The following is a 27,552-nucleotide window of genomic DNA, read 5'->3' on the forward strand; positions in this document are numbered from 1 at the left end:
GTAACACGGTTCTGGGGTTAGTTTTAAGAACTCTGTGTGTGTGTGTGTGTGTGTGTCTTTGAAGAGGGTGATGAGAAAACAAAAGCGACCCCCTCCCACACACACAGAGACACACACACACACACAGACACACACACACACACACAAACACACACACACACACCCACACACCCACACAAACACACACACCCACACACATACAGACACACATACACACACACACCCACACACACACACACACACACACCCTAAAGGTGAAAGCAGGGTCATTTGGTATAAAATTGTACCTTTACATCCACCGGTAACCTACTTTTAAAATTCATTTCCAATGTTACCCCAATCCCCTTTCAAACAGCATTGTCTCCTTTAAAAATAAATCCCTCCAGCTTGTCCACAATCGTCTCTGTTGAACATACTCTCAGCATTCCGAGCATTTTCTGATTTAGTTTTAGATAAAATGAAATAGTTCGTTCCTTTTTTATTAATAAAACGGTGTGAATTCAGTCTCAGGATAACTGGCAGGATTTCGTGCGGAACGTGTGAGGGACCAGGCAAGGTGAGAGCTCTCCAAAGCCGAGATTTAAATGAATTTGCCCGAGTCTTGCTGCTGGCGCTGAGGGTGCACCCTGCCTTCCACCTTTAGGTTTATTTTGATGTTTTAAGAAGCGACTTGAGTGACCGGGATGCGCGGAGCCCTGCTCAGTGAAACGCTGAGCTTTCCCGAAATGAGCACATTTCTTATACTCAGAAATCTCCCAAAATTCACGCCAAACACGAGCAATCAAACTCTGCTTTCTGTCTCAGTCAGATCAATGTAGGTACAGGGAGTAACAGCGAACAGAGAGAGCCGGGGCAATTGGGTGAATTATTAGTTTAATCTGAATAGTTTATGGCCCTGTCTGATATCCCAGTTATCCCTGTTTCCCCTCCACGTGGAGAACCGGGGGGTTGGGGACACACACACACGTAAGATTCCGTCTCCCGTCAGCTCTCAGCTAGGATTGTATGTGTCTTTGGTTTCTGCTTCTAGCCTTGTTTTTAGTATTGAGTGAAAATTAGCCAGCCGGGAGGTGCTGAAGGGAGTATGACACGGTAGAGCAGAGCAAAAGGCCAGCCGGCCCATCGCAACAGTGCTGGCCCTTTGAAAGGGATGATCAGTTAATCCCACTCTTTCCTTGTCCCCTCACGGCCTCCCTCCCAGTCAGAAATTGATCAAATTCTTTAATATTATTGGACTATCTTGTTCAGAGTATTCCGGATGCCCGCAGGTCGCTGCTTTAATGATTGTTTTTGTTAAATCAGTCTTAGTGTTCCCGCTGGTTCATTTGCCGATCATCTTAGACCAGTCTCTCTCTCTCTCTCTGTATGGACATTGACTCTCCAGTCAATGGGAACATTCCCCCTTCTATCTTCCCTCTTCCTCCTACTTTCAAACACGCAGTTAGGCCCACTGATACATAGAGAGGGGGTTAGGGGGTAAACTCAGTTGAGGAGACAGTGAGGACTGCAGATGCTGGAGATCAGAGCTGAAAATGTGTTGCTGGAAAAGCGCAGCAGGTCAGGCAGCATCCAAGGAACAGGAAATTCGACGTTTTGGGCATAAGCCCTTCATCAGGAAGGTAACAAGGTAAACTCAGTTACCTTGTTCACAAACTGACCGCTTTCCCCAGGACCCTGATAACGCCTGAATGTGAATTTGAACTTTTTACATCGGAGTCCCTTGTTTCGACAATGGCGCGGGTCAGTTCACTACTAATTACAAATGGACTCTACTAAATACACATCTCTCGCCCAAAACAAGCACGAAATGATTGCGGGTCTGATTAGGGTTCCAGCGAGTTTAGTGCTGGCGAAAGGAATTCCTGGATCCGAGAGAGATCGTTGATGTTTGACACAGCAAACTGCCCACTCGGGAAGGATGATTTGAAATGGTACTCGGCTCACATCGGGGACGCAGCTAAATGAGATGGGGGGGGGGGGGGGGGAAACTGAAGAACAAAAACACAGAAACTGCTGAGAGAAACTCAGCAGGTCTGGCAGCATCCGTGGAGAGAGGGAGAGAGAGAGAAACAGGACCTTGTAACCGTTCTCCAGTACTTTTATTCTGCTTCACACTCACAGCATTTTTAGATTTTTGATTTGTTCGGGGGATTGGGAAATGAATTTGCCGTTCAAAAAAAGACAGCGATTTCTCTCTCTCACACTCTCTTCGATTCCTGCCCGTTTCGCCACTTTGAACCCTGTCAGAATCCAGGTTTGTTCAGCGTTAGCACAGACAGGGGCAGCGGGTCGCAATCGAATTCCGTGACTTTAAAATCCACAACACTGCCTGCTGGAAATATCAGCTCGCTGTCTCCAGAATTCTAATTCTGCCCACATTTTTATATCTACCGTGTTCAACACACCAGACGCGCGTAGAAATTATTCAGCAATACGGGGGTGGGGGTAAATTAGAGGGAGAGAGTTTTTTTTAACAGGAGATGGAAACATTTTCACAAAGTGCTTTCTGAAGTATTTCATGGCACGCAGAATCGTGCTGCTGTTTTAACAGGAAACTGTGGACTAAGCATATTCACACAAGAGTACACTGCAGACCCTGCTCCCAACTGACTCCCTGCACAATTCTCCCCCACCCCCCCCCCACGCCCCCCACCTCAGTCTCTAAACCTTGACCCCCGGCAGGTTTGGGACAAAAATATAAAGCGAGATTTCGATGATAGTCTTTGCAATTCCTGCCTCGTTTTACTCGTTCCTATCCCTAGAGACTACCTTCCCCCCCACCCCCAAGAAAAACTTTATGTTTGAAGGGAAGGGGGAGATAGTGAGGATTGGGGGTTGGTGGGGGGGGGGAGAGAAAATTTTCATTTCCTGGTTAAATTTTTGCAAGATAGGTGACGTCAGACCGTCGGCGTCAGGGTGGCGGGATATGTGACTCTGTAGCTTGTATTAAACCGAGTCCCTCCCATTACCCAATTACACACCGCCTTAACCCCCCCCCCAACCCCTGGCAAAACTAATGCAAAAAGACTAACAGGGCGAGAGAGAGAGAGAGAGAGACCCTGGGGGCACTGGTGTCCCGACCCAGTCTGAAAGTGCGCACTTTATGTGGCTTTGTTGACAAAAGTTAATTCAATCGAACCTGTAAAAGTGAGTTACAATGACGCCCCCCCTCCCCACCCCCAGCCCCCTTCATGTTTAAACCGCCACTCTGCTCATGACACATTTACAGTGAAAGCAGCCCTGTCCTTCAATAAAGTTACAATCAATTGTAGGTCATGGTATTGAACAAACAAAACCTATTTCATTCCTTAAACCCGTCTCTGTTTAAGGAAAAGATGTTGACAAACAGAATGACTTAGTTACCCAGTTTATCAAAACCACGCGGTTGGGTTTATAGTTTGGTTTATTTTCATGGTGGCAGTAGAAGATTTGTTTAATTTTGAAATTGTAAACATACAGATTATTGTATATGTATATGTGTGTGTCTCTCTCTCTTTCTCTCTGAGAGCCAATGAGGTCTTGAGTTGGCTTCCCTACAGTTCGCCCTCTCTCATTGGCTGCCTGTCATTATTATTGACGGGTGTTTCACACTATGTTTACGGACCAGACTGGGCTCCTTGGCGCCAGTGTGAGGCATGGAATGGTTTCAGGAACACAAAAACCAGTGATGCTTTGCATTTTATCAGCCTTTCGCCCAGCGCCCCTTAATACATTCTGTCTCTCATTCTGTGTCTCTCCCTCTCCCAATAAACCGACTACAGCAACACAAGATTATACAGCGGGGGAACTATTTTGTTAGCAGTCCGGACTTGTTAAACTTTCCAAAACTTGTGTGAGTATTTATCAACATATCTTGTTCAAATTATGCATTTGTTTATCGGCCTGGCTCTCTCTCTCTCGCTGTTTTCTGTCACTAACTGCTCTCTCCCTCGGTTTTGTTTTGCAGGTGCGAGTTACTCCGTGTTACATCGTGATCAGCAAGTCCACTCGGCCCGTCCGAGTTTCAGTTTTGCTTTAACTTTGAAAAAAAAAGTCCCCTCACCTTCCCCCGCCCTCCCCCCTCTCCAAAAAAAAGGATAAGGAGAGTGTGACCCATTCTGGAAGAGGCTATGGAAGTGGCTGCAGAGCAGTCTCGCTGGATGAGCCATCACGCCGTCCTGAACAGCCAACACCCGGAATCTCACCCGAACCTTTCTCATAACTACATGGAAACCAGTCAGCTGCTACCTCCGGATGAGGTCGACGTGTTTTTTAACCATCTCGACAGCCAGGGTAGCCCGGTCTCTCCTTATTACAGCAACTCTCCGCACGCCCGAGCCACCGTCTCATACCGACAAGCCCACGGTGAGAGATATTATTTAACACCTCCCCAACTAACAAACCCCCCTTCTCCTCCTCCTCCCTCCCCCCCCTTTACAAATACGCGACCCGTGCCTTGATTTCGATCCGAAGTCCCTAATTTCCTCGATACGTTTCCCTGTTCTGAGCTGGAAGAGGAGGGGGCGAGTTTCTGTGTTTTTTTTTCTGTTTGTTGTAAATCCTCCCCGGGGGTTTCGCAAAATTGTTAACAAGAGAAAGGGGGGGGGGGGGGGGGTGAAGAGAGAGCTGAGAGGAAGAGAGAGAGAGAGAGAGAGAACAGGCGAACAAAACCGTCTACTTCCCGGATATGAAATCAAAAAAAAAGAGATATTAGATTTTCTCAGGTTGTGGAAAATAATCTTTCGGTTTGAAGGTGAAGGGGAAGGGGGTTGGGGGCGGGAGGCTCGGGATTAGCTCCTCTCTCTCTGTCTGTTTGGAGTTTAGAAGTTTTAGGAGCTGACTTTTTGAGTTGGTGAGGATGTTGGCTGCGTGCGTTTATTGAGCGAAACTAACACATCGTCGTTAACGCCGGGGAATGTCTCACAAATTGCTTGCAGCTCGCCTGGCGGGTGGACAGGTCTGTCGGCCTCACCTCCTCCACAGTCCCGGGCTGTCGTGGCTGGACAGCGGGAAAGCGCTGGTCACGGCTCATCACCATCACCACAACAGCGCGGCGTGGACCGTCAGCCCGTTCAGCAAGGGAGCGCTGCACCCAGGCGCCCCGGGCGGCATCACCGTGTACCCGGGCAGCGGCACCACACCGTCCCTGTCCCAGGCGGCGGCGGCGGCGGCGGCGGCGGCAGCAGCTCACTCCAGCCCCCATCACCTCTTCAGTTTCCCACCCACACCGCCCAAGGACGTCTCGCCGGATCTGGGCGCTCACAGCTCGGTGTCTCCCTCCAGCTCGGCGGCGGCGGCAGCAGCAGGTCGGCAAGATGATAAGGGATCCCTTAAATATCATGTGTCTATGGCTGAGGGTATGAAACTGGAATGTTCTAGAACTTCTATACCATCGCTTGGAGCGAGTGCAGCTTCCACTCACCACCCTCTCCCCACCTACCCTGCCTATGTTCACGGTGCACACGATTACAGCGGCCATCTCTTCCATTCCAGCGGTCTGCTAGCCGGCGCCTCCTCTAATTTCACACCTAAATCCAGGAGCAAAACACGGTCATGTGCCGGTAAGCAAGTACCTTTTTAAGTGGGCGGCAAACATAAAAAAAACAATTCTATCTTAAAATAAACTTTGTTTAAATACCTTTCACCCATTGTCACGGGTTAATCTTCCTGTGTTTCTTTTAAAAAATACATATTTAAAATTAAAACACTTCGAATTTAATAGATGAAATTAGACTATTTCAGCTTAAATATCCCACTCCATTTCTCTCCTTTTGCTGGCGTACTGTTTATAATTAACCTACACCATCAGAAACTTAACACAACTGGAATAGATTAAAGAAGACCATATTAAATATTCTTTTCATTGTTTTAATTTTTTAAAATAATATTGACATAAAGTAGGTTTGTATAAACTAATCTTGAGAGAAAAAAGGCGATTCGGAACATTTTAATTGAGGTTTTGCGTCTCGTTTTCAGTGTGTGGGGGGGATAGGGGCTCCTAAGTTTCTAAAATTAAACGTTTAAAAATTCCTCAGTCGTTTTTTTCAGGCCTTAAATCATTAAAGAAATCGCCGTTTAGTTCGATTAAAAGTTTCACAACTAGGAAGGGGCTGGGGGGTCGTTATTAAGAACGGAGTGTTTGGACACGCCACCCCCCCCCCTTCTCCCAGAAACCCCCAACTTGTTAAATCAGACTCGGTTTCTGTTCCGTTTAGCGCTCAGTGTCTCTGTCACTGATCCGTGTGAGCACAGTCAGTTTCTCTTCCGCTGACTGTATCCCGGAGGGTCTCAAACGCCAAGTCACTTCAAGGGAATGATCGGACCGATTCCCAACCTGACCTGAATCCCCCCTAAACAACACCCCCTCCCGCCCGCTCCCTCCAACATAAACTATCCTGATCCTTAAAAGGCTGCTCATCCCTCAGACACAGATTTGGATTCCAGTGTGAACTCTGAGCCATCACATTTGCAACTCGTATAATTATTTTTTAAAAAATGTGAAACTGCTTTTGTTACTGTTGGTGTGAAATGATACTAATTGGATACATTTCTTAACACACAGGAGGGTCAGATGTGGGGAGGTATAATTTTCTGTGTAACCGATTGGTAAAGAGGAAACAATTTCTGTCTCAAAAAAAATGTAACGAAAGGAATACTTTTTCGTCAGCTACTTTTATTCGTCAATGGCGGTAAATTCTGGTCTGGTTTACACCCAGGCACGTCTCAACCATATCGCTCCGTGTATTCCAATCCGACTTTTAAACAAGTTGATTTGGAACTTCCTCTTAGCTTTACTGAGCTGCCCAAAATAAATCGTCCAAATAACACGCTGCTCCGAGCAATACTGTAGTTGGAAACAAGATATGAAACAGGGGGAGTTACAGAATCTGAGATTCACGGCTGCTGACAATCTGAAACAAGAATAGAAATTGCTGCCGAGGATGAGCAGGTCTGGCGGCATCTGTGGACAGACAGAAACAGTTTTGTGTCCAGTGAGCCACCTTCAGATCTCCAGAGTTGCTGAGTTTGTTTCTGAAATTAGCATTTCACCTCAGTTTAAAAAATAAGTCCCATTCCTGGCGAATTGAACTAAAAAAAAATTGCTTTAAAAAATAAAACTGTCTTCGACCTGGAAGCCAAGGATGTGTTTTCGCTGCCAATAATTTGGGTTTGGTGATTCTGGAAGGTAAAATGATTGCACGGGACAGCTCCAGCTACCGTGAATCTGTCACAACGGGGAGGGGGTGGGGGGGAGGGTTATAATGGGAGTAGTTCCAGACAGTTGCAACCCACTGAAATATTCAGCTCTCTGGCAGAGGCTCGATTCTACAGGAGCACAGTAGATGCTGGAGTCTGCACTGAAAACAATACACACCGGCCCGCTGTCAGCTCCGACAGTGTTGTTTTCACAGGACACGCTCTGGGCCGGTGTATCTGTGTGTGTCTTCACTGTCACGTTTACTGTCATCACGTCGGCTAAATCTTATGTAAATAAAGCGTAATATTTCCAGGGTATAAGCTGTCCATTAGCGCCTCGCGTCCTCCGCCTTAAATACTGTATCAAGTTGCCCTTGGACAAGCACAACTTGCCAATTATTTGTTTCCCCTTAAAGCAAGGTGACTACATTGTGTGTTCATTTACAGTTCTGTCTTTTTTTTGGGCGGGGGGGGGGGGTGGGAATGTGGAGGGAAATTTTAAAAATGCTGGTCAGTTGATTAAGTAAACATTGAGGATGTAGAGACGACAAATGCAGCGACAGAAATGGCGAGTGAACGTTTTTTTGAACCAATCGCTTTGACAAATTCAGTGCACCCTTGGCCTGGTTTGACTCTGGCTCTAGAGATAATAAATGCTGATTTCACGGGTTTTAATCGGTAGAAATCGGTTTAATCCCCTTCCCCACTTCCACCTGACGAAGGAACAGCGCTCTGAAAGCTAGTGCTTCCAATAAACCTGTTGGACTATAACCTGGTGATTTTTAACTTTGTCCAGTTCAGTCCCAACACTGGCTCCTCCAAATCGTGTCCACCTGCTCCTGACTGAATCTTCCACAATTCATATGTTTTCTGAAATAAAGATGACAATTCGTCATTTCACTTGGTGTGTTTTAGCCTGGCCTCCACACCCCCCCCCCCCCCAACCCAAAAAGAATAAACTGAGTCACCAGTTTTTATTTTGTTTAGAAATCACAATTTGATTGTAAATAAGCAACATTGGAGCGTTAATAGGAGGAAGTATTTGGAAACAGTTGAAGGTAGAACATCAAAAACTTCTAATCTCCAGCTTAATTTGACAGTGTCTGCACCATGCGCCTTTGTCCGTTACATAGAAACATTGATTCCTGATGAAGATCTTATGCCCGAAGCGTCGAATTTCCTGTTCCTTGGATGCTGCCTGACCTGCTGTGCTTTAACCAGCTACACATTTTCAGCTCTGATCTCCAGCATCTGCAGACCTCACTTTTTAGTCGGTTACATAGAAACCTTGAATTTCCTGTACCTTGGTTTGGACAGTAGGAAATTCTGAAATAAATGAGCGTGATGTGACTGGGCGTGAGCTGGTGAGATATTGATTCGTGCATTTGATTCCTGGCTGGCCAGTGATGTTTTGCTTTCCCATTTCTCCCTGATTTCAGAGGGACGAGAGTGTGTAAACTGTGGAGCCACCTCTACCCCGTTGTGGAGGAGAGATGGAACGGGACATTACCTCTGTAATGCATGTGGCCTTTACCATAAGATGAACGGGCAGAACAGGCCCCTCATTAAACCTAAAAGGAGATTGGTAAGTATGACGCTGTGATGGTAGCCGTGACCTTGTTTGTGATTCACTGTTCCAAATGGGTCCCTGAACAAGGTGTATGAGAATGGGCACTGGGATTCTGGGGTTGGAGGGACTCTGGGTGTGTGTGTGTGTGTGAATGTGTGTGTGAATGTGAGTGTGTGAGTGTGTGTGTGAGTGTGAGTGTGTGTGTGTGTTTGAGTGTGTGTGTGTGTGTGTGTATATAATTATAACAAAGCTCTTACCAGAAACCACCACAATGACCAAAACAGATTGCTAATGATTCTAACACACAATTCAACAAGCACTCTTACCATACAAAACTTTAACAAGTCCCCAAACCAGGCGTGTTAAAACAAGACACTGCATTTCAAAAGCGCCTTTATTCTGATGGAGTGACTCTGCATGGTAGGCCACCTGACTGCCCTACATTCACCTTAACCGATCCAGAGATATTGCGAAGTCATTTTTCGCTCCCTGCCCAGCAAATTTGTGAATCAGTCCGTACTAATCAATTTTAAAATTGAAAGGGACGGTGAAGATGGGTAAATGTTGGGTCCCAGAGGAAAGAAAATGGACTGTGCAATTTCTATTTATCTCTCTAGCTGTTAAACCGGAATAAAACGGTGAGATCAAAACCAGGAGATGAGAAACGATTAAATTCATATTTTTCTGCGTTCGATATTTATTTTTCTAATTGCAGCCCTGTAATGAGACCGTATCTGGACGTATCCATATTGTGTGCTCCCAGAGTGTGAGTGAGTGAGTTGTGTGTGTGTGTGAATATATTTATTTTTTTATAAAACAACTGTTTTCTTTGTGGTAATGGTCAATAATTTGCACTTTCGTTTGGGTGGTTTTAAATAGCCTTTATAAATACTGACAGCAAGTTCCGAACCGGATGTCTGTTTGTTAAAGATAAGGAACTAAGCTGGTTGTGTTCCGTGACACTAGCGAGAGAGAGAGAGAGAGATCTTCAAATTGGTCCCGACCAGACTTGTTTTAAATTCTGCTTAGAAAGTGTGGGAGGTGAAAAATCAAATCAGACACGTTTTTTTAAAAAGAAAACCTCACCATCGCCAATCGGTTCATTTTAAGTGAAAGGAATTAATATTCTGCAAAATAATTAGAGGAAAATCGGCGTTGAGTTTCTCAATTGTGTTTGTTTGTAACGGTCCGAAATCTCTCGGCGGGTTTTTTTTTTAAACATTGGCTGGAGGTAACAGCCCAATGCAGGGAATTCAACTTAAAATAACATTCACACCAACCCCTCCTAGCCAGGTCCCCTTCCCCCTGTATTTGGGACAGGGAGTACTGAGGGAGAGAGGGGTTGGAATTTTTAGTTCCACTCAATAATATCTCTGCCTGGAATTTTTGAATCAGGGCATTTATTCACAATACTGCACAGGTCTTGCAACGTTTCCCACGTACGCACATGTTTTATATATGAACAAGTGGGGGACATTATGAACTCGGGGGAAATTGCTGAGATGTTAAGACGGTTGGCCTGCAGGATAAAGGGGAGGATATGAAATTGGGGTGGGGGTGGGGGGGTTTCTTGTCCTGCACTCCCCCACCCCACACACACATACAGCGCCGTCTGTGCCGGGGATGGAGGGCGGGGACTGTAGTTAAGACTAAGTGTTCTGTACAAGGTGCTGGCGTTTGTTAGCAATGCAGACATGGGGAAAGTTTTCTAGATTTAATGTTTTTTTTTCGCAGTTCTATAAACCTCCCCCCATTCTCTCCCCTTCCCCTCTTCATTCTTATTCTACTCCTCTTCCTTCAGAGTGGGCAGTCCGAATGAAATCTCCCCGTGTTTTATTTCCCTGTAGTCGGCCGCCCGGAGAGCAGGAACATCCTGTGCTAACTGTCAGACCAGTACCACAACCTTATGGCGGCGGAACGCGAACGGGGACCCGGTGTGTAACGCCTGTGGCCTTTACTTCAAACTTCACAATGTGAGTAACCAGGTTACAAAATGAGACAGCAGAAGTTCATGATCCCTCTACCTGTGTGTGTGTTTGTGTGCGTGTGTGAGCGTGTTTCTGTGCGTGTGTATGAGTGTGTGTGTGAGCGTGTTGTGTGAGTGAGAGGATGTGTGTGTGTAAGTGTGTATTGTGAATGAGTGTGTGTGAGAGAGAATTAATGTGTGTGTATGAGCGAGTGCGTGTGTGAGCGTGTGTATGTATGTGTGTGTGTCTGAGCGTGTTTCTGTGCGTGTATATGAGTGAGTGTGTGTGAGCGTGTTGTGTGAGTGAGAGTATGTGTGTGTGCGTAAGTGTGTATGTGAATGAGTGTGTGTATGTGAGAATGTGCGTGTGTGAGTGAATGTGTATGTGTGTAAGTGTGTTTGTGAATGAGTGTGTGTGTGTGGGAGAGCGTGTGAGAGAGAATGTATGTGTGTGTGAGTGAGTGAATGTGTGTGTTGGGATGGAGAATTGCTGATTGAATGAATCCACACCAAAGTGGAAATTTACGGGGAATCACGAGTTCCGAAGAAGGGTCCCTGAATCCTAAACATTAAGTCTGTTTTCTCCCCAAAGATGTTGCCAAATCTGTTGAAATTTTGCAGCAAATTTTGTTTTTATTTCAGATTTCCAGTGTCTGCGCTTCTTTAAAAAAAAAGTATTTTGGGAATTACAGGGTTCTGATTGTCGGCGTTCTTTTTTTTAATGGAGAGGGAACAGTTTTGCTCCGATAAATATTGTATCATACTTTGGAATGTATTTCTGCTCCCTGTACTCTAATTGGCTTGGCCTAGTTCCGAGGTTTTGAAAATGCATCTTAAATTAAGCAGCAGTCTGATTTTAAGAGCGTCTCTTTAACGATAAATGAGTGCTCCTTAATAAATCATATGGTTATGCAGTTCAACTAATTCCAACCTTTGTGCGCCCCAAGTTACTTGGAAAGATAAAATTTTGGGTAGTTGCCCGTTGACACAGCTACCCTTGAGTCGATTAACTGGACAATGATATTCAACTCCGCGATTACATTGGCAGAATTGACTCAAAATTAAGAAACTGACCTGTGAAATCGACCAACAGGAGTCAACGGACCAAAAATAAAAATAAAATTAACCTCTCTTTTCAACATAATAAATTTTCACTGAATGCGAAATCTCCCAACTGTTTTCATTCTGTTCCTTGCCTAGGGAAATGTCAATAGTTGGTCATCACAAGATTGGACCCAAAGTCAATTATCTATTTTCACCAGATTTGAAGGTCAATTTTTATTCTTTTCCCTCTTACAAATGTCACGTTGAAAAGCGTTTGTTTTTTGTTGATTACTCTCAGTTAGTGTTTCAGATAACTGCTCAGATGAAAGAAACCAGGGTAGTTATCTGACAAGGGAGGGCTGGAGACATCAGTAAATTGTTAGGTTTACCATCCCAAAACAATTCCTTTTCCCAGTTTGTAAATCGGACTGAAAAGGCAACGTTCTCTCGATTCTGCAACCCTTGTGTTTTTACTCCCACCTGTCCGCCCATTTATTTATTTTCGTTGGACATCAGAGGAAAATAACAAACCCTCCTGATTGGCCCTCTTTAAAAGTCATTGTTGCTTTGTTAGTTTTATTGTTTAGAGTGCCCTCCTGCCTTCACTATTCAGTGAATCCCGGGCCCGAGGCAGTCCTTCACAAGTGCCACTGTTGAGGAGACTATAGGAACATGAACAGACCATTCGGTCCATCAGGCCTGGTCTGCCATTTAATATGATCATGGCTAATCAAGCACTTTTCCCCGCACCACCACATAACCCTTTGTATCAATCCCGACTTTAAATTTGTTCCAATACTGAGCCTCCACAGCCTTCTGGGGTAAAGACTTCTAGAGATTCACTACCCTTAGAATAAAAGTAATTCTCTTCATCTCTGTCCTAATCAGCCTACCCCTAATTTTAAAGTTGTGCCACTTTGGTTCTAGACCCCCAAACCGTGTGAAACATCTTCCCTGCATTTACCTTGTCTAATCCCTTTGAGTATTTTGAGGATTTCAATGGGATGACCTCCCATTCTTTGAAACTCAAGAGAAGACAGGCCCATGTGTTGCTTCGTAGACAGTTCCACCATCCCGGGTAGAAGTCTGGTGAATCTGTGCTGGATGCCCTCTATGGCAATAATATCCCTCCTGAGATAAAGAGACCGATAAAGAAACTGACTTGTGAAATTGACCAGCAGGTGTCAACGGACCAAAAATAAAAATAAAATTAACCTCTCTTTTCAACCAAAACAACACAGAGCGCAGCGCGGTCTCACCTTCTCCTATACAACTGAGACAAAACATCACTAATGCCAGGGGCTGTAATATAATGGGTGCTACTCTCTGAAGCCTATGAAGTAATAGTCAGACTGCCGCTTTCCACTTGATTGTGAGTTTGAGATGTGACCCGAGGTGTTCAGTGTGGGAGGTTGATGGGCTCACACCTTTCCTTCATGATAGATGCTCATTGGCAAACTGAAAGGACATTGTTGGATTAATGTTCTTGTTGATTCAAGTCCTGGTTTTAACAATGCAGCTGCTATGACCCTTAACAAGGAGTTGGGAGGTGGGGGATTTGGGCATTTGGGAATTGGAGAAGGTGGGAGTAGTGAATTATAATTAAAGAAATTGACACATCCCAAATAGTTACAACATGACAGTCGGTGAATTTAGGTCAGGAAGATTCGCTTAACGACAATGAAAAACACTTTATGTTTTGTCTGCTCTCTGTCTGTGGGCCTGCAGCTTTCTCTGTGATACGATAGGGTACTAGGGAGGATACATCGGAAACCCCGAGCTGCTTTTTATCAACAGCTCAGTTACTCTCTGTCCAACTCACCCCATCCCGACAGGTGGAAATAGGATTCAATTTCGGGAATTCTTGGTTCAGAACTTAACCTCTTTAACAAAGTAATAAAAACAGAAAATGTGGAAAGACTCAGCAGGTCTGGCAACTTCTCATGGAGAGAGAAACAGGGTTAATGTTTCAGGTCCCTTGATCATTTCTGATCATTTAACAAAACTGAAAGAAGTTGGAAACAACAGTTTTGAAGCCGGTGGAAGAGGGGAGGGAGGTATTTGGTGACTTGTTCAGATATCTCGTTTATTTCAGTGTCAAGTTTTATCTGATTTTTATTCAAAATCATTGGATTAATTAATTGTTTTAAAGGCACAAGCTGATTTTGTTAATGTACTGCATTTATATTTTACGTTCGTTTATGAAAAGAATGATGTTGAAAGCGCAGGGGTTGATGCTCCTTCTTTAAGACAGAATGTTTTGGGATTAAGTCTCAATTGAGACAACTGAATACAAAATCCCATATCCAACAGTGTAACACTGGAGGTCATTGCTAAGGTGGAGACACAATGTTGGAGGGTCAGTACTGCGTGAGTGCCACACTGTATGAAGGTCAATTTTGAGGGAGTGCTGCACCGTCAGAGAGTCAGTACTGAGGGAGTGCCACACTGTCGGAGGGTCAGTACTGAGGGAGTGCCACACTGTCGGAGGGTCAGTACTGAGGGAGTGCCACACTGTCGGAGGGTCAGTAATGAGGGAGTGCTGCACTGTCAGAGAGTCAGTATTGAGGGAGTGTTGCACTGTTGGAGGCCCAGTACTGAGGGAGTGCTGCACTGTCAGAGGTGTCAGTGCTGAGGGTGTGCTGCACTGTCAGAGGTGTCAGTGCTGAGGGTGTGCTGCACTGTCGGAGGGTCAGTGCTGAGGGAGTGCCGCACTGTCGAAGGGTCAGTGCTGAGGGAGTGCCGCACTGTTGAAGGGTCAGTGCTGAGGGAGTGCCGCACTGTCGGAGGGTCAGTACTGAGGGAGGGCCGCACTGTCGGAGGATCAGTGTTGAGGCAGTGCTGCACTGTCAGAGAGTCAGCTTTCTTTATTTGTTCACTGAATGTGAGTATTGCTGGCTAGCCTTGTGTTTATTATCTGTCAAACATTGCAACAGAGAAACTGTTAGTGAATCAACCTCTTCAACTGCTGCGATACCCTTGTGATGCCCTCTCTGCTGTTAGGGAGGGAATTCTGGGATTTTGACCCAGTGACAATGAAGGGATGGCAATATTTTTCCAAGTCCGGATGGGGAGTGTCTTGGAGGGGGACTTGCAGGGGGTGGTGTTCCCATGTATCCGCTGCCCTTGTCCTCGTAGATGGAAGAGGTCGTGGCTATGGAAGGTGCTGTCTGAGAATCTTTGATAAATTTCTGCAGTACATCTTGTATATGGCACACACTGCTGTTACTGAGCGTCAGTGGGGGAGGGAGGGAGTGTTTGTGGATCTGGGGCCAATCAAGCGGCTGCTTTGTCCTGGAAGATGTCGAGCTTCTTGAGTGTTGTTGGAGCTGCCCCATCCAGGGCAAGTGGGAAATATTTCATCACACTCCTGATGTGTGCCTTGTGGATGGTGGACAGGCTTCAGAGAGTCAGTAGATGAGACAATTGCTCCAGATTTCCTTGTTTCTGACCTACTGCTGTCGTTATATAATTCATATGGCTGATTGACTTCAGTTTCTAAGCAATAGTAACCTCGATTCAGTTCCGTTTCTCGACAATTAATAATCCTCAGGAAGTTGCCAGTGTGGGATTCAGCAATGGTGATGACGTTGAATGTCACAGGGTGGGGGTTAGAACCTCCTCTGTTGATGTTGTCATTATCGGGCAATTTGTCGCACAGATAGTATTTAACACTGATAACCCCAAACCTGAATATTGTCCCGGTCTTTCTGTATATGAACAAGGACTGTGAGAGAGTGCTGCTCTGATGCAGGGTCAATGCTGAGGGAGTGCTGCACTGTCATAGGGTCAGTACTGATGGAGTGCCGCACTGTCAGAGGGTCAGTACTGAGGGAGTGCTGCACTTTGGGAGGGTTAGTGCTGAGGAGGTGCTGCACTATCGAAGGATCAGTGCTGAGCGAGCACCACACTGAGGGAGTGCTGCACTGTCAGAGGATCCGTACTGAGGGAGTGCCGCACTGTTGGAGGATCAGTGCTGAGGGAGTGCTGCACTGTTGGAGAGTCAGTGCTGAGGGAGTGCCGCATTGTTGGAAGGTCACTGCTGAGGGAGTGCCGCACTGTCGGCGTGTCAGTGCTGAGGGAGTGCTGCGCTATTGGACACTCAATGATAACGGGTGCCACGCTGTTGGTGGGTTAGTACAAAGAGGTGCCATAATGCCAGTGGCACCTGTGGGAGTGCCGCACTGTTGTAACGTCAATACTGAGGGAGGTCTGCACTGTTGTAGGGTCTGTACTGAGCGAGTACCGCTCTGTCAGAGGGTCAGTGTTGAGGGAGTACCGCACTGTCGGAGGGTCAGCATTGAGACAATGCAACTCTGATGGTGATGCTGTCTTTGGATTGAGTTTTTAAGCTCGGGCTCTGTTCCTTGTACGTGTTCTAGATCCTGGGCTTTTTGCAAAGAAGAGCAGTGCATGTTTTCAGTGTTCTGTTGCTGCATGAGTAACGTAGCACTGTGTTACTGGATTTGTAATCAAGAATCTTGAACTATGTTTTGGAATTGAGTTCACGTTCTATGCAGCAACTGGGGAGTTTAACTTTGCCCGAAATCCGAAATTAAACTGCCTGTTTTAGAAATGGAGACTCAGAGTCCCCAGATTGCCTTGAAAATCCAGCTGATTCACTGATGACCTTTAGGGAAGGAAGTCTGCTGCTCTTACTTGGTCTGGTCTACATGAAACTCCAGACCCACAGCAATGTGGATCATACTTAACTGCTCCCTGTAATTCTCATCCAAAGCACTATAATATGTTAAAGGAAACAGCTGACTGCCATCTTCAAGAGGATAGATGGGGGATGGGCAACAAATTTTGGTCTCGCCAATGACCCCAAAACTCTGTGATTGAGTAAATAAAACAAAAAACAGGCTTGTGCAGACCCTAAAGCAAACACAGATAATGCTGGGGAAACCATAGCAGGTTCAGGCAGCACCTGTGGAGAGAGAAACAGTACTATCATTGCAGGTCCAATACCAATTCACCAGAATTAACTGTGACTGTCCTGTGGAGACACTGAGGTCTGCAGGTGCTGGAGATCAGAGTCGAGAATGTGGTGCTGGAAAAGCACAGCAGGTCAGGCAGCATCCGAGGAGCAGGAGAGTCGACGTTTCGGGCCGGAGCCCTTTATCGTGACTCTCCTGCGGGTGAGCTAATTCTGCTTACCTGGCCTCGCACAGTCCATCGCTGCACCATGTACAGCACGGTTTCACTGAGCTGAATACATGTTGCTTTTCCAAAGTGGGGGAACTCGTTTCACGCTGCTCTGAAACGTGACTGGAGCAGGGCTGTGTTTTCCAAAGATGAGGAATTTGGGTAAAGAGATGCACTCACTAACACATGTAAGAAGAGCTGGCACATGCTGAATGGACCGAATGTCCTCCAGGTGTTCCCCTTTCTCCATATCCTTTCATGGGGATGGACATCACCAGCAAGGATTTGTCTGTCCTTAATTGCCCTTGGACTGAGTGGCTGCTCCACATTTGAGAGGGCAGTTAAGAGATGTAGTTTGGGCCTGGAATCACATGTAGACCAAACCAAATAAGAACAGTAGACTTCCTTCCCTGAAAGACAGTATTTAACCAGGTGGGTTTTTAAAATCAATACTTTATGCCAGTTCTAACAGTGGCATTTCTGAGCATTCAATTATAGGTCATTTAATGAATTGAATTCATATTTTACTTGCTCCCATGATGGAATTGGATCCAATGCACCCAGAAGGTTTGTTTGGCTCTCTGACCATTTACCTGACTTGGAAATATATCACCGTTCCTTCAGTGTCGCTGAGTCAGAATCCTGGAATTCCCTCCCTAAGGACACTGTGGGTCTACCCACAGCACATGGACTGCAGCGGGTCAAGAAGGCAGCTCACCCCCACCTTCTCAAGGGGCAACCAGGGATGAGCAATAAATGCTGGGCCCAGCCAGCAACACCCACATCCCATGAATAAATAAAACAAAAACTAGTGACAACGCTAGTCAGCCCCCTCTCCCTCCAGCTGTCAGTGCAGCTATTGCCAGGGATCCTTTGGAGGAGATCTGCATTGTTGGATAGCAAGATAGGGCCCAACTGCCCCTCTCTAGGGATAAATGACACAACAGAGCACCTTCCCATCTGATCTTGGGTTTGTGATACTTGTGGCGTTAGGGAGTTGGTGGGGCACGGTGGCTCAGGGGTTAGCACCGCTGCTTCTCAACACCAGGTTAGATTCCAGCCTCCGATAACTGTCTGGGTGGAGTTTGCACATTCCCCCTGTGTCTGTGCAGGTTTAGTCCAGGTGCTCTGGTCTCCTCCCACAGTCCAAAGATGTGCAGGTTAGGATGGATTGACCAGGGGAAATACAGGGATGGTGAAGGGTGGTGTCTGGACAGGATGTCCTTTAGAGGGTTGGTGTGGACTCAGTGGGCTGAATGGCCTTCTTTCACACTGTAGGGATTCTGTGATAGGAAAGTGGGAGAAGGGAGTGATTAATTGCAAGTGTTGTTAGTTTTGAGGTAAGTGTTGAGGAGTACCAGTTTGAGGGTGATTAGAGCTCCATTCAGATTACCAGATTGTTGACTATCAGGAACATACTAAAGTTTTAAGTTGGAACAAATGGTTATTCTGGAGGTGACTGGAAACAAAATAGGCTAACACCTAATGTATTCCTGAATCTACTACCTCACTGCGGTGCCTTTGCTTTAATTTAAATACCAATACCATTAATGTCGGAACTTGCATTTTCCTAGCACCTTGAGCACAGTTAAACATCCCAAGGGGCTGAGCTGAAGCAAGAATAAGGACGAGAGAGGGCTGTGCTGTCAGTGCATATAGAGTCAGTTCATCATCACATGGTAGCCTGCTAGTCACAGTGGTCAGGCTGTATCAGTCAGAGTCAGTGACTGGTCAGTCAGGTAGACAGGATAATGAAGAATGTGTTTGGTATGCTTTCCTTTATTGGTCAGAGTATTGAGTACAGGCGTTGGGAGGTCATGTTGTGGCTGTACAGGACATTGGTTAGGCCACTATTGGAATATTGCGTGCAATTCTGGTCTCCTTCCTATCAGAAAGATCTTATGAAACTTGAAAGGGTTCAGAAAAGATTTATAAGGATGTTGCCAGTGTTGGAGGATTTGAGCTATAGGGAGAGGCTGAACAGGCTGGGGCTGTTTTCCTTGGAGCGTCGGAGGCCGAGGGGTGACCTTATAGAGGTTTATAAAATCATGAGGGGCATGGATAGGGTAAATCGGCAAAGTCTTTTCCCTGGAATGGGGGAGTCCAGAACTAGAGGGCATAGGTTTAGGGTGAGATGTGAAAGATATAAAAGAGACTGAAGGGGCAACCTTTCACGAAGAGGGTGGTACGTGTATGCAGTGAGTTGCCAGAAGAAGTGGTGGAGGCTGGTCCAATTGCAACATTTAAGAGGCATTTGGATGGGTATATGAATAGGAAGGGTTTGGAGGGATATGGGCCGGGTGCTGGCAGGTGGGACTAGATTGGGTTGGGATATATCTGGTCGACATGGATGGGTTGGACCGAAGGGTCTGTTTACGTGCTGTACATCTCTATGGCTCTATGACCCCTGGGTGAATGAGCTGGAAACAATCTCACAGAATTCCCACTGAACAGCTGATGATTTTCAGTCATCATTTGGGCATTGGGTGAACATGAGATTGTGTAATATGCAGAAGGAGAAGTGTGTAAACACATGAGGGAAGACAGGACAGAAGGAAGCAGTAACGGGGTGTGTTTAGAGGAACGAGAGGAGACTTTATTGAAAAATCCAAGATTCTTAGGGGACTTGACAGAGGGTTTGTGGAGAGATTGTTTCCCCTTGTGGGAGAGTCTAGCACCAGGGCACAATTGCAGAATAAGGATCGCACATTGAAGACAAAGATGAGGAGAAATTTCTTCTCATAGAGAGTAGTAAGTCTGTGGAATTCTTAATCACAGAGGTCTATTGACGCTGTGTGGTTAAGTTAGTGAGATTACTTAGATAGTTAGACTTTTAATCAGTAAGGGAATTGAGAGAAAAGGCAGGAGCGTGGTATTGAAGATTATCAAATCAGCCATGAACTTATTGGATGGCAGAGCAGACCTGATCGGCTGATCAGGTGACTTCTCCTCTTCCTTGAAATGTTTGATACTAGGCAGCGTGCATTTAAAGTGAGAGGGGGGAAGTTCAAAGGAGAGGTGGGGGGCAAGTTTTTACACAGAGAGTGGTTGGTGCCTGGTATGTGCTGGTGGTGGTGGAGCCAGATATAAAAAGGGGCAAATAAAGGCTTTTAGATAAGCAAGTGAATATGCAAGGGATGGACGGGTATGGACCAGGGACAGGCAGAGGAATTTGGTAAATTTGGTGTCATGTTTAGCATAACATCATGGGTTGACGGGCCTGTTCCTGTGCTGTACTGGCCTATGTTCTACACCTTATGGAGTTGGAATTGGAGGTCAAGGAGACATCATTCTATATCGTTATTTTTAACGGCATCAGAGGCTGTTGATACTCATTGTCTAAGTCCACTTGCGTTGCGCTTTACTGGGTAGCTGGTGACAGTGTGATCATTCCATGGGGTGAGTTAGCACTTTGGGGAGGGAATCCAAGGAATGGGACCATCTAAAAAGGCAGAGGAACCCTGTGCAAACCATAGGAACATGTCGAGGCTATTAATCCCCTGATTCACTTTCAATGAGATCAAGATTTATCTGTGGCCTAACTCGATATGCTTGTTTTGGTGGCCTATCTTTTTTAATACCTTTGCTTAACAAACAAATGATTTATTTCAGCTCTAAAGTTAACAATTATTCTAATACCAGCTTTCATTGTGGTAGACATTCCAAACCTCAGTCACCATTTGTTTGTTGAAGTGCTTCCTAACATCGTTCCTGAATGGGCTGGTCTTAATTGTCAGACTGTGTCTTTGGAATCCCCAACTTGATGGAAATAGTTTATCTTCATCTACCCTGCCTCTTCTGGTTAATATCTTGAAGACTTTGATCTGATCACCCTTAACCTTCTAAATCCTAGAGAAAATGGACCTATTCTCTCCTTATAACTCAATCCCCTGAAGTCTCCAGGTTTCATCTTGCAAACCCAATGCTTACACCCAATTAACCAGCAGCTGAAAGCCCTGCTAGGAAAATTGGACAGTGACTCATTGAAATAGATTGAATTTTTGAGTTGATCCGTATGTTCACTCTATGTACCTTGGTGCTGTCACCCATCATAACATATCTACCTCAGTTCTTTAATTTTTAACTGGCTCTCCAGCCTCAGAAGCTTTCTGGGGGAAGCATGGTCCTGATTTCCAAACCCTTTTGGGTAAAGGAGTTTTTCCTGACACTGGGAGAAAGTGAGGACTGCAGATGTTGGAGATCAGAGCTGAAAAATGTGTTGCTGGAAAAGAGCAGCAGGTCAGGCAGCATCCAAGGAACAGGAGATTCGACATTTCGGGCATAACCCCGATTCCTGAAGAAGGATTGTGGATTCTGTGAATCCACAGCATTGTGGATCATTCTTAACTACCCAATTGGCAACAAATGTTGGCCAGGCCAGTGACCTCCATGGCCTATGAATAAAAATAAATGCTTTACCTGATTCATTCAACACCATGGGCACCTCAATAAATCTTCTGTACTTAAACGTCAAACTCAGACAGGGTTTGACAGAGTAAACAAAGAGAAACTGTCTCCATTAATGCAAGGGTCAAAAGCCAGAGTACACTGTTTTAAGATGATTGCTAAAATATGACATAGAAACTGTTTTCCTTGGAACAAGCAGTTGGGTGTGGAGTGTGCTTCGTGAGTGTGTGGTGAAGTTTCAAGAGGGAATTTCAGGGCAATTTGGAGTGGGTGATGCTGTTCTATCAGCAAGCTAGCAGGAACTCAATGGGCCAAATGGCTTCTATTGATGCTGCGCCATTATAGAATTCTGTGAATATAGGGACAAATCTAGTCTTTATAATATTAACCCTTTTAGGCCAGGTCCATCAATGGCCTAATGGTATTATAGTTGTCTGTTAATCTAGAGACCCAGGTAATGTTCTGGGGAGAAAGTGAGGACTGCAGATGCTGGAGATCAGAGCTGAAAATGTGTTGCTGGAAAAGCGCAGCGGGTCAGGCAGCATCCAAGGAGCAGGAGATTCGACGTTTCGGGCATTCCTGAAGAAGGGCTTATGCCTGAAACGTCAAATCTCCTGTTCCTTGGATGCTGCCTGACCTGCTGCGCTTTTTCAGTAATGTTCTGGAGACCCAGGTTCAAATCCTCCGATGGCAGATGGTGGAATGGAATTCAAATAGGGGGAGAAAACCCTGGAATTAAGAATCTAATATGACCATGAATCCATGGTTGGGGGAAAAAAAAACATCTGGTTCAGGGAAGGAAACGGCCTTCTTTATCTGGTCTGGCCTACCTATAACTCCAGACCTACAGTACTGTGGTTGACTCTGGGCAATAAATGGTAGCCCAGCCAGGGACACTGTCATCCCGAGAATTCATTTTAAAAAGTACCATTTGGTAAAGTCAATAGATCTGAAGCTGGAAAAGCACAGCAGGTCAGAGAGCATCTGAGGAGCAGGAAAGTCAACATTACGGCCCGAATGAAGGGGTTTAGCCTGAAACGTTGACTCTCCTGCCTCTCGGGTACTGTCTGACCTGCTGTGTTTTTCCAGCTTCACACCTATTGACTCTGACCTCCGGTATCTGCCGTCCTCACTGTGCCACTGGGGGAAGTGGGTTGACGTGATTTTTTTTTTGTCGTGATCTCAGGTGAACCGGCCCCTAACGATGAAGAAGGAAGGCATTCAGACCCGGAACAGGAAGATGTCAAGCAAGTCAAAGAAAAGCAAGAGGTTGTCGGATGGTTTCGAGGAGCTCTCCAAGTGCATGCAAGACAAGACCTCATCGTTCAGCTTGGCGAGTCACATGCAGCACATGGGCCACCTGCCCCCTTTCAGCCATGCGGGGCACGTATTGCCCACACCGACCCCCATTCACCCATCATCCAGCCTCTCGTTTGCACACCCTCACCCCTCCAGCATGGTGACTGCCATGGGCTAGAAGGAACGGCCACTCCCTCAGAGGAAGAAGACACAGAGAGTGAGAAAGGCAGGAGAGAAGTGAGAAAAACAAACAGTTACACAAGGTTTTTGCCTTTTATCTTGTTTTTCCTTAAGAAAAGAGTGAAGGGAAATCACGGACAGTGTGTTGTTTGGAAACACTGGAGGGTTTGGGGAGGTGCGGGGGAACAGGCTCCCAGTGATTGGCTGGTCATCTTTGCAAAACTTTTGGGTGGGAGTCAAATTTAAAATTATATACATGTTACTGTGCCCTTCTTCATAAATGTACCAAGAAACTGTACATCATTGGCATCGCCTCTTCGGAATAACTTGAGAGACACAAAGAGGGAGGATTGCATCAGTAAAGTATCAAGGATTTCCATCCATCTTATTGATGTGAATATTGTAAATCAGAGAATTTGGGATAAATTGACTGGTAAAACCTAATAGCTGATGCTGGATTCTTTTCATTTTAAAAACACAAAAAAATTCTCAAAAAATAAGCAAAGCCACTTAACTTTGAAATATAGTTCTTTCTGTTTGTCTTGCTTTAATTATTTCATGTTGTGCAGATGTTTTTGTTTTGAGGGGAAGGTTAGCATCGATTCTGTGATGAGATGCATGCTTAGAGTATGCTTCCTGGGCCAGGGTCATGACGTTAACTGTACCGTCTGGGCGTAGATTCTGGGTGTTGTCCACGTTGACCCCCCACCCTCAGTCATCTGGTTGTGGTGAGTTAACTGGTGAAAGGTGGGTCATGTCAGGGAAGACACCTTCAGGGAGAATGGGCATACTAGAGGCATCATGATGCGGTGAGACAGTGTGAGATGAAGCAGGGGGACAGAACCCATTGTGATAGCAGACTTGTTTGTTTATTTGTGGGACTGGGTGAACAATGTCAGTTTGAGGTGGGTGGGGGAACATCGTTGGGGGGTGGGTCAGAGTTCCTGGAAGACACTGGGAATCACCTGAGCAAGATGAGAGGAAGGATGAGGCGTGTGGGGAGTGGGCAAGACAGTGAGAGCCTGCATCCATGAACAAATGAGTCTGTTATCTTCCAAATCGGTTCTCAGACACACACACCAAATCAATGAATAAAGACCTTTCAGTGTAGATAATTAATTGTGTACATTATTATTAATATTTCACGAGCTGGCAGGTAAACACACACGAGATCTTCAGCATGTCTGCCATCTTCATCTTAACCTAAAGTGACAGATCACTGCTCCCACTTTAGACCTAAAAGGGTCATTGTGCTTTAACAATAAATTAGGCCCAATATAAGAGAACACATTGGGGAGCATGCAAACTCGTCGTAACACTAGTCACTGTATCCTGGAGCATCTTGCCAAACAGCCCTGAGAACGTGTCAACAAATTTAACAACAAAGAAATGCATTTATGTGGCACCTTTAATATAGCAAAATATTTCTAAATATGTCAAATAAGGCAAAATTTGACATGGAGCTGGATTTTGTGAAACTTTTGGGGAGGGGACCAGCAATTTGGTAAAAATTATAGGTTTTAAAGAGAGTCGTAAAGAGGAAAGACTTTGAGAAGGAGCAGTTTGGGAGTACCACACACGCGTTTCATAGTGGGGCCAAGGTGGAAGGTGTTTTAAAGGTTGCTTTGAGATACACAGTTGTTTTATGATGGTCATTTAGATTTGAGTTGTGCATTCTCAACTTCAGAATCAGTGTGCCATTTAAACAAAGCTGATTCCTTCCAACAGTGTAACCTCAGAGCTGAAAAATAGCAATGATGATGCAGAGGAATTCTTACCATTATTTTATAACTCCCTCAAAATTAAACTTCCCTTCCTCCTTCTCGTACTCCAGACACGTCCACTGAGAAAGCTTGACACACGTGATGAAGGAAATTCTCACTGTGCAATGTTGAATTAGATACAGGGTGAAGAAAAGAGAACAGTGTCCTATTCAATAGTTTTTCCCTGTGCTCTTTGTCTGTGCTATGAAAATTTATAACTTGCAGAAAAGGGATGGATATATATGACCTTGCAATTGAGAACTGATGACTATATAGTGTCATTGAGTTACATAATGATGTATAAGACAGGAAAGATATTGAGGAATGGGATCTCATCAACACAGTTCACTCAGTAAAAATTCACAGTATGAGCCCCTTTCTCCTAATGCACCCTGAAATATTTTCTGCTCTGCATATGCATCAAAATAGCATTGGAAATAAAATGTGCTGTCCATTACCACATAACAACAGTGACTCTACAGTAGTTCTTTGAATGTGAAGTTTCGCCTTGAGAATTTGCAAAGGCATGTTATAAATGCAAGTTGCTTCTTTATTCCATTCCACCATCTCAAACGCACATCAGCAGCATTTTAAAACAAAGAGTGCAGCAAAAAAGACACGTCTACAGATTGGGTTTAACCTTAGTTCAGCATTCTTTCAAAGTGGGAGTAAAGGGAGACAGCAAAGTGTACCTTCAACTGGTGGTCACATTGTTTTCCTTTTCAACTTCGTATTGGGTTGATAAAAATATTTTCTGAATATTTCTCAAGGACTGAACAGCCATATTAAAAAAAAACTGCTTTAAATGTTTATATGATGGTTTGCTAGTGGCACTCAGCATATATAGCTGCACTTTGTATAGGTTACATGTAATATCAGAGAGGGTGGGAGAGAAGGAAGGCAATTACTGTCATGTGTGAGATACAAGTTAAAAAACAATCCTTTTTCTCTTTTGTTGAATAAATTGACACTCGGTGTGTGTTCTTTTTCAAATATGGTACAGCGAATAATAATTTGAAAGGAAACTGATTTTTTAAAATCTGGGAATGTCAAGGGGAGAGTTACTGACAAAAATATTTTTAAAAAATAAAAAGCAAAAAAAATCAGAATAAGAGGACAAGGTGCAATATATTGTCACTCACTGCAGTATAGCCTTTTCCGCAGTGAAGATTTTTAAATTATTTTGTATCTATCACTATAAACATATGTTGTTTTCTTGCAGTATTTACATTTTTCTCCTTGTTTTATTTTTTGTCGGTAGATTAAGTTATTGGTTAAATATGTACAACATGTTTATATAATTATCTGTATAAATGTGTATCTTATCATCATTATTCCCCATGAACATTGCTAAAGGTAATAATAAAAAAAATTTAAAACCAGTTGTTTTTGCAAACAACTTTGTTTTTAGCTGACGATTTTTAACTTCTGTCTGGCGTACTTACAAACATTGGACTGTATGAATTCTTAGCAGGAGTTGACTGTACTCTCAAATCCATATTCCTGCCTATCCCTGATAACCTTTCACCCCTTGGTTTATCAAGGATCTATCAATCCCTGCCTTAAAATATTTAAGGACTCTGTTTCCTTTATCTTTTGAGAACTCATGAGAGGAAAATTAAATGACCTCATCTCGGTCTTAAGCTGGAAAACTCTGATTTTTAAGCAGTAATCCCTGGTTGTAGACTCCCCCAAGACAGGAAGCAACGTCTCTATGTCCATCCTGTCAAGACCCCTTAGGACCTTATATATTTCAAGCAATTCACCGATTGCTGTTCCCAACTCCAGCACATAGAGTTGAACAATTTTGCAAAAGAATGGCAGAGGTCAATTATGTTTCATTTTCGGGTGACTCCAGACCCCAGTTGTGTAGATCATCCCAGTAACTATTGGAATCAGGGCCAAGAATTCTACAAGTCCTTTTCTGAACACTTCCACTCAGAATATGTTGCTGTGTTGTGACTATTCCACTCAAAATGCATAGGAGGCGCTGGTGAGGCCCAGTAGTGTCAGAGAGACGGAAATGGGGACTCTCTGCAATCATACTAATGTGTGGGTCAGACACTCAACTAGGTTATGCACTTGTGAGTCACCTTGGACTGTTTTATACCCAACGCTCTGTGTGGATGTAGGTTTTTGCTAAAAATTGGAACAATTTTCCATTCTGGGTTTCAATATCAAACATTTTTCAACATCAACCATTCTTTCTTGGGTTCAGCATGAAGGTGAAGATCTGTTTTTCACTGCTTCAACCACATGATCAGTGACAGCTCCACACTGCACGGATATGATAGTTATATTTCACACTGTCCTTCTGCTCTTGCAGAACACTATCAGATGCCTGAACAACTTCTTCAAATATGGGACTGGGAGCACACCAAATCTATTTGAAATCACACTAATGAGAGAGAATCTTAACCTGCCCTGGGCCAGGATTGAAAAACCCCTTCCAGAAACCATCCAAACTTTCCAAATTTGCACTTTGATCAAGTTGATCAAGGATTCCAATGGAAGCAGATCCTGGGGTTCTCCTAGTGACCTGGTCAACATTCATTCCTCAGCCAAGTTCCTGAGAGCAGTGTTATGCCTGACTGGAGTACTACACTGGAAATCAAGTGCCAGAGTCATCACAAAAGTTAAAAAGATTTTATAAAAGTCTGCTCAATTTACTTGCCTTTCTTAAATTCAAGTTAATAAAAAGCAATTTTCTGTACTTAACAAGAATAACTATTTATTTCAAATTAATCAGTCCTAACTACAGATAAATGAATTCAAATTGACAATATAAAACTCTACAACTTACAACTCTAGCCCCTTACAAACCTCCTTTATGCGTACGGACCGACAGACAAAAAACAAAGTCTAATCATTCCTGAGATGCTGCCTGGCCTGCTGTGCTTTGACCAGCAACACATTTGCAGCTAATCAGGGCTTAGATCTGTTCTGAATTTGGAAAGTTCCAAAACCATCCCTTCAAATATACTTCCACGAATCATCGG

The 27,552-nt window shown here is 44.6% G+C and overlaps 1 protein-coding gene across 5 annotated transcripts in view; it reads left to right on the forward strand.

Annotated features, from left to right (window-relative positions):
* The window catches only part of LOC132822226 (GATA-binding factor 2-like), a 38,146-nt gene extending 12,211 nt beyond the window's left edge, over window positions 1–25,935 (forward strand). For 3 of the 5 annotated variants that reach the window (XM_060835328.1, XM_060835327.1, XM_060835329.1), the window contains exons 3-8: window positions 3,762–3,832; window positions 3,947–4,344; window positions 4,917–5,540; window positions 8,616–8,761; window positions 10,594–10,719; window positions 22,498–25,935. In XM_060835328.1, coding sequence (XP_060691311.1) covers window positions 4,110–4,344; window positions 4,917–5,540; window positions 8,616–8,761; window positions 10,594–10,719; window positions 22,498–22,788 — 1,422 coding nt within the window. In that variant the 5' untranslated portion in view covers window positions 3,762–3,832; window positions 3,947–4,109 and the 3' untranslated portion in view covers window positions 22,789–25,935. The remainder of the gene's footprint in view (window positions 1–3,761; window positions 3,833–3,946; window positions 4,345–4,916; window positions 5,541–8,615; window positions 8,762–10,593; window positions 10,720–22,497) is intronic. The other 2 variants (XM_060835333.1, XM_060835330.1) reach the window with 2 other exon arrangements.
* The last annotated feature ends 1,617 nt before the right edge of the window (window positions 25,936–27,552 follow it).

This window comes from Hemiscyllium ocellatum, chromosome 14 (genome assembly GCF_020745735.1).
Source record: "Hemiscyllium ocellatum isolate sHemOce1 chromosome 14, sHemOce1.pat.X.cur, whole genome shotgun sequence".
Lineage (NCBI taxonomy): Eukaryota > Metazoa > Chordata > Chondrichthyes > Orectolobiformes > Hemiscylliidae > Hemiscyllium > Hemiscyllium ocellatum.